Source organism: Poecilia formosa, unplaced genomic scaffold, assembly GCF_000485575.1.
Source record: "Poecilia formosa unplaced genomic scaffold, Poecilia_formosa-5.1.2 Scaffold63, whole genome shotgun sequence".
Classification (NCBI taxonomy): domain Eukaryota; kingdom Metazoa; phylum Chordata; class Actinopteri; order Cyprinodontiformes; family Poeciliidae; genus Poecilia; species Poecilia formosa.
Genome location: NW_006800002.1, coordinates 148,740 through 156,444, shown reverse-complemented (window position 1 = coordinate 156,444; position 7,705 = coordinate 148,740). Strand labels below are relative to the sequence as shown.

The 7,705-nt window shown below is 37.1% G+C and overlaps 1 protein-coding gene across 1 annotated transcript; it reads right to left on the bottom strand.

Moving 5' to 3' along the window:
• Positions 1 to 1,575: 1,575 nt before the first annotated feature.
• Positions 1,576 to 7,061, bottom strand: serpinf2b (serpin peptidase inhibitor, clade F (alpha-2 antiplasmin, pigment epithelium derived factor), member 2b). The gene is made up of 9 exons (XM_007554343.2): positions 6,786 to 7,061; positions 6,250 to 6,317; positions 6,091 to 6,156; positions 5,084 to 5,363; positions 4,846 to 4,989; positions 4,574 to 4,762; positions 4,053 to 4,195; positions 2,628 to 2,832; positions 1,576 to 2,541 (listed from the first exon to the last, which is right to left on the bottom strand). The coding sequence occupies exons 2-9, from the start codon at positions 6,301 to 6,303 to the stop codon at positions 2,189 to 2,191; spliced, it is 1,434 nt and encodes a 477-aa protein (XP_007554405.1). The 5' UTR covers positions 6,304 to 6,317; positions 6,786 to 7,061; the 3' UTR covers positions 1,576 to 2,188.
• Between the last annotated feature and the right edge of the window lie 644 nt (positions 7,062 to 7,705).

The following is a 7,705-nucleotide window of genomic DNA, read 5'->3' as shown; positions in this document are numbered from 1 at the left end:
ATTACTCAAATATAACGTACACTAAAGTTGTGACAAACCTCACAAAATGCACTGTAGTAGTTTCAGGACAAATTTCTTTGACAAAAAGAGGTAAATTTGCAGACTACGCCATCTGACAATGTTCAGTTTACTAATTTCGTGTTAGATACGCGGTGCACTTCAATATCATCAAATAAAACGAATCCCATCATTCGTTGATTTTTTTAATTATGTGTTTTAAATATTTAACTGTTCATTTTGAGGCTAAATAAAAAAATATTTTTTTTCTGACGATAATATATAATAACACCAATTAAAAATATTTGCATACAGAAATAAGGCCGTGGTACAGTCATGACAAAGGTTGCTGGTTTGACAGCAAACAGCAGTTGACAACTTCGACAGTGACAAGACACAAAATGTAATTGCTAAAGAAGCAAATGAGAAGCAAATAATGAAAAATTAATTGGAAGGAAAAAATGTTTTGAAAAAAAAGGCACAGAAGAGACAAGGATAGCAGCACCCTTGAGATGATTACTAATCACAGCCCACTCAATAGTTTGGGGGAGATTAACAAGGTGTGGGCTGCTCAGTGGACAAAGTCCCGTTTTCAGATAAAGGTAAATTTTACATTTTATTTGGAAAGCTGCCGATGTTGATGTGTGTTTTAGCAAGTCCAAAGTCAACTCAGCTGTTTATCAGCAAATTTTAGAGAACGCTGTGTTTCTTTCTGCCGACAAACTTAGTGGAAATGCTGATTTAATTTCCCAGTGTGACTCGTCTCCAGTACACACTGGCCCAAAGAAGTATTGACAGAATAAACTCTACAGCACATGCGTTTCACTACATCCACATCATTGAATTAAAGCACCTTTTCATCAGTCTTTTATAATATAAATCATTTCTGCATTGTTTTTCAGCAACTGTACACAATAACTATGAAATATATGATTTTTGTACAATGATTTGTGTAAATGAAAAGTTTCACTTTTTGTACCATATTACTGAAATATATGGTAATATTGTGATTTATTTACATATGCAACCTTTTATTACATGTAAAATCATAACTCGTAGCCATGAAGGGATTCAGATTGATACATTTATTTACCTGCAACATAAATTTAAAAAGGAAGTCCAGGAACATACAGAACATTACAAACGTTACAGGAACGTTACAAGCTGTAACGTTGAAATTGTGCTACACTGCAAAAACACAAAATCTTTAAAAAAAATTCTAGTTTCTAGTGCAAATATTTTAATATACATGGAAGAAGATTAAAAATAACTTATTAGTAACGTTTCAGCAAGATACAGGAGGGGGTTTTTTTACTCAAAAATTTCTTACTATTGATGAAAAAGTGCTAGGTTCCACCGGCAGATTATTTCACTTATAACAAGGGAAAATGTCTTGGTAAAACTGAAATAATCTGCCACTGGAGCAATTAAGTTTTCATCAATATTAAGGAATTACTGACTCAATGCAAGTTCCTATGTCTTGGTGAAAAGTTACTTGTAAGTTAGTTTTAATCTTATTTCAACTGTACTGAAATATTTGGACTAAAAATATTAGTAAGATATTGGTAGGATTTTGTGTTTTTGCAGTGCAGGCATGTTGACATCATAAAAAGTCCAAGTGGTGTAAAAGGAAAACCTCAGCGTCATCTAATATGACACTCCATCGTGTATTTACTTGCATTTTTCAAATTCCTTAGAATTGGCCCTAGGGTTCCTATCCTCCACTGTGTGGAAGCAAGAGTCCTGGATTTTTATGGATGACGTGGTGGTTAAGTTTTTGGCAGACAGAATCGATGGTTTAGTTAATCATGTTAAGGTTTTGTTTCTGCGCAAAGTTTAGACAGTCTGAAAGGTTCGGGAGCGGCACGTAAATGTCTGCGTAAGGGAAGGTGTCCTGAGCCGTGTTCAGGAGAGCGGTGAGGAGTTTTTGTATTGAAATTTGGTCCCTGTAATCCTTGTTGTTGGTGCCGAAAGAAAGCTGGACTTTTTTTTGGCATCATTGGAGGTTCTAGTTTTTTTCAGGATGTGACTGGCGTGTTTAAATTGCTCACCAGGGTAGCAGTTGACCTGCATGTCTGGGTGTGTGAGTTTGGGCAAGATACTTTGTTTCAGAAAAGTAATACTGCAGACTGAGGCTGTGCAATTATCTAATTTTCCTGGGGGGTGGGGGGGAAGCAAATGATTTTAGTCTCTATTTAGGATTAAATTCAACTGAGCTCATGTGATTCTTGTCAGCTGGGAATCCTACTTTATCTTTACTTCCAACATCCCCCCTCTGCAGGACAGGGGCTCCGGGATTGGGGTTATTGATGACACCCATGAAGATTGGTATGTGAGTTACATCATCCATTAGCACAAAGAAGAAGGGCTGACTGAGGTGAAAAATAGGATTGGATGCCCTTGAGATGATGGTCGTTGTGGCGGCGGCAGCCCTCGCGCCGTCCTCGTTTATCTCCATGCCAGACTTGTGCATTACGCTGGACACCAGCAGGGGGCCATCTGCGATCCCACCCAAATTGGGATTCAGGAACACCTCCCCAAGACCTGAGATAAAACCAGTGATTAGAGAGGTGGTTTATAGCATCCTTTGTTTTACCAGAGCTTGCAGATGTGAGAAAGTTACGTCTTACCTAGTTTGGTAAGAACTTCCTGCAACTCCTGAGAATATTCCAGCTTGAATTTGGGAACTTTAACTTGGACAGCCCTCTCTTTGGGTAGACGTTCATACAAGTTGGAGATATTTAGGTGCGAGGAAAGCAAAGACACGTTCACTCTCCCCGACTCAGGCATGATAACCAGCAAACTCATGTCCTTTGTGAATGGGAACCTTGCCACCTGCACACAAAGAGAAAGGATGTAGTAGTTTCTTAAAGGGGCAGAATTATGTGTTTTCCAGGCACTTTGTGCCATTTTATAACAATTAATTAACTATATTGACTTCAGTTGTATAAAAAATGCTATATATATCCAATATGACTTAAAAAGAAATTTGACTTTGTAAATAAACGCCTTCAAATTTGGCTTCTGTTGCTTTAAAAACCCCTGCTCTTTCTGAAACTGCCTTCAAGAAGTCATCACAACTTAATTTCTCTATTAACCCTTTAACGACATTTTTACCGCTGCGCATGTCCTCATATAATGAGGACATGTGCAGTTCCACCCTGTGTTTGTTAATTGCTGCTGGTTAGTCTGAAGGAGCAGAGAGGAGGAGTTGCAGGGGGAGGGCTGCTCTGTGCGGTGGAAGCTTGGAGCCTTGTCAACTGCATCCCAGAGGAGTAGATGGTGTTTTGCACTGCTGAATGGTTGCCATGGGAGATTAAAGGATTTTTTAAACATGCATGAAAGAATCAAAGCAACACTCCAGGTATGTTTTTGATGAGGGAATATCATGAAACTCAAGAAAGCTGATTTTACCAAACACTGCCCCTTTAAGAGTTTGATTCTAAAGTGAGTTGGACATATTTTTACACCTGGGTCATTTCATGTCAACTTTGTTTTTGGTTGTTTTAAAATTTTATTTTAAAAAAATGGAGAAATCCAGAACTGTAAAACAGATTTGCAGTTGTTAACAGTTGAATACTCTTGTTTTTAGCAATATTTACAATTTTACTATGCATGCCTATTAATCAACTTGCGTAAATAGATATGTATGAGAACATATTACATACGCCATGAATTACAGAAAAATAATTCAAATATGCTGTTAATGTAGCAGATTTACTTATTCCGTTAAGATAAATAATTAAGTAAATATGAATCAAATCCTCTTAATAATGTGTAACTGACGTGTTGGAGGACTAATGGATACAGAGCAAACAGAGAGGTATTAAAACTCTGAATCCTAAAATGCTTTGGTCCAAATGCCTTACCCATTACTGCACAGATAATGAAATTGTTGTTTGTTTGTTTGTTTGTTTTTTTAATGAACGTTTAATACAAAAACATATGAAGATACTGCAAAAAAAGATGTTGAATTTTAGCATTCTTTTGCATCAAATTTAAAAACAAATTCCCATAGAAACAGAGACCCTAAAACTTCAGAAGGTGAACTTTACCTGAGCCTCCAGCTCACTGTCCATTAATAAACTCAGCTGATGTTTGGTATCATCCATCATATCAACATCCACCAGGTGCAAATCATCAAGGTAAAAGACGCCTTTGGAGGTGAAGTTCGGGTCAAACCGAGCTTTCCACTCTCCTGTCAGACACACGGGGAAATGAGATTTTCATTTTTAGTCAGCAGCATCTTTCAAACCAAAAATACTTTATGAAGAAACAATAATATTTTTTGGTAGCTTGATTACAAGCTACCAAAAAATAGCACACATATGTGTCTGTATGTGTCTTTTATACATACACATATAAAAGATTCAGAATTTCATCAAAAAGTTCATTTTATGGATTATTAGGTTTTCTAAAAACATAATTTTGATCCCAATCATGAGACTTACCAAAATGAACACTGTGTTAATAAGCATAAGAGTTTCACTTTATCGGTTAAGTAAATGAGCTTTTCAGTGATGTTCATACATATCGATACATCGGTTACTTAGAAGTCGGCATGTTGGCCAATCACCTTTGAAGTAAACGGCATTGATGAGCATGAGAAGCAGATTGGGTGGCAAAAAAGACAGGAAGTCCATCATTTTCCCCTCTGTTGCGTTCTCTACCCACTCATTTATCTGTTGAAGGCTTTCCACTATTGCTGGTTCCGAGTCGTAATACCGCAGCGACTCGTTCACAAACTCTTGCTTTCCCTTAAACCCTAAAAAAGAAAAAGATGTTCAGCTTTTTTTGGGGGGTGGCGGGGGCTCAAAATCAGATATTAAAACAGAAATTAGAACAAACCTTGACGCAGAAACATGCGCGTGGCGATTTGCACGTCGCTGTTTCTCAGCTGCATTAAGACATGACGTAGAGACTCGTGGTAACACGGCACGCTGTTTTCATGGAGGTGATACATCAGCAGCTCTTCCGTCTCGTTTTTCGCACCTTGAGATAAAACACAATTCCAAATTGCAATCTCAACTACGCCACGACAAAGTAGGCTAAATTCAACAGAGGTGGTAAGCAGTTCCTGCAGTACCTAAAGCCAGTTGCGAGAGGGCCAGCGATATGCTTAGAGGAGAAATGATGACATTTGGCTGCTCTGGTGTCGTCTCCAGGTTTTGTAAGAGCTGCATCCCCAGTCTCTGAATTGCAGCAGTGATAGTTTGTTTGGTGTCGGGGCTTCGGCTGATAGCCTGACAACTGTCTCCCTTTTCTTCATCTGGCGATGTCTTGTTTGCCGTCGGCAGGTCGGACGTCGCAGTAACAGTCGTTTTGTTTAGAGTTGTTGGCTCCGGTGTCCCCTGGCTTTCACCTTCCTATAAGCGAAAATGACAAAACCAGGGTCCTCACTGAGCGTGCAGTACAAGAACACAAAATGTAACAAAGCATTTTTGGTCTGGTGTCTAGTGCAAATATCTTAGTACACTTGAAATAAGATAAAACTAACTTGGATGTAACTTTTCAGCGAGATAAACACGCTTGTTTTAAGTCAGTCCACTTCATTGTCGTTTAATTATAAAGCACCAAATCACAACAAATTTTGTCTGAAGGCACTTTACAAAATAAAAATTAAAAAATCATTTAGTTAATCCAGTTGATATGAGTTCTCAAACAGTTCAATAAACTCAATGAATTACTCAAAGTAGTTGGCCAATTTTTTTCCACTTCTACCAAAACATTTTTCCTGTTTTAGGCGACAAAATCAGCCAGTGGAACTAAAACTGTTTTTTTTTATTTCAAGAATTATTAACTTAAAATATTATTTGTCTTGCTGAAAAAAATACCTTTCATTTAGTTTTGCCTTATTTCAAATGTACTAAAATATTTGACTTAGAAACTAGACCAAAAATACTTGGTATGATTTTTGTGTGGCTGCAGTGTGTTAAACACAAATTTCTCAATTCTTGCGGAAAAAGTTACTTTTACGTTAGTTTTGCCTTATTTTAAGTGTACTGAAATATTTGAACTGGACACTAGACCAAAACTACTTGGTAAAAATGTGTGTTTTTGCTGTGTGTTAAACACAAATTAATCATTTCTTACTTCTATGGGTTGACTGGTGTTTAGAGAAATTAGGGGAATTGAGTGATCTTCTGCCACTTCAGCATTCTGTCAAGAACAAGATGGCAGAGGACAATGGTCTTTCAAAGTTTTCCGTAATCAATACAGATTTTTTTAGGCGTTTTTAGATAGTTTGTTTACAGTAGTTCCTAGGCTGCAGAGACAAATTAACAGGAGTGTCAGGCAGAGGTCCATATCCAGAAAAGTAACTGTAAGAGAAAAATATATATATAATACAAGGTCATTTTTCCTCAGAGGCTTACATTTCTTCGTTACAGAAGTAGTGTTACGCAATAAATTATCACTAAAGATTAGTCTTTCTTCCTAATTTAAGCTAATCATAAAACATTACTAATTTCTATATAGATTTATCATGGTTGTGGTTTTTCCAACGAGCTTAAACACTTAATTTTCATTCATTTTAAGGAACACAGATAACCGAAGAATTTCTCCAACTCAATAAACTAGAGCAGAAGTTAAAACCTGTACCAAATCAACCTTAAACTGCAACCTTCAAACATAATCCAGCTACAGCAGAGCAGTGATTAAATGTTAAAGTCAGAATCATTCATCTGAAGCATATTTCAATACAAGCATTGCACGTTTTGAACAATCTCAATCTGAATAAAGAAAAAAAAAACATCTTAAATTGAAGATGAAGTTTAAAATACGTTTACCTTTTTTAAAACTACAAAGAAACCCTCCTGGTTTGTCCACAAAAAAAAGGAGAACCCACTTTTCGGTGAATGGCTGAATTCCCTGAGAATAAAAGATTGGCAGATGCTCAGCAAACAGTTAAATATGAACTTGCATTGATCGGGGAGGCGGGGGTGGCGGTGCTTGTTCAAGCCACTATTTGTTTGTAAATGCAGCCACCGAGGCTAGTCCTGGGTTAAATAACCACACGCTTGAAATATGCAGTTATCTCGCATGTTAGTGGGCCGGTGATGTGACAAAACTTCATCTCCGACAGGAAACATGACAAACCTGTTACAAAAGAGTGGCTAATCCCAATGCGCGCGCAGATAAACAAAACGTGCCAGAAAAATGGCGAATTATTTGGTGACGAGGAACAACACTCGCGCATTTCCCAGAAGGGCCCGGATTATGACAGCAGTTAAACAAAAGAGGCACCAAAATCTCGCTTCTGTGCCAAAAAAACTCTAAGGTTGCGACTATCCAAAGAGCAGTACAGAAATTATTACATTAAAAAATTGTAGCATCATGCTAAATTTGTTGCAGATAAAATATGCCTGCCATCTGCGAACAATTGTGTCCTAAAGTGGTTAGATGAGATAACTAGGAATCATGAGTCACACAAAAAACCTGAAACACACTGAAAAGATGGAGGCAAGTTTTTATTAAACAAGTTAATAAATTAATGTCACCAACTCTTGTTATTTCTGCTTTAAATTCTGCTCCAAAAGTTATAGCATACGTTATCAGAACAATTTGATCTTTAGGCAAGTAATTTAAAAAAAACTGTGTTGCAACATAAAAGCTCTAGTTATACAAAGTGCAGAGCTTTTATAGATTTATGCTACTTCGCTTTCAAAACTGGAGTTAAACTACATTTTTGGACACAGACATTTATTTT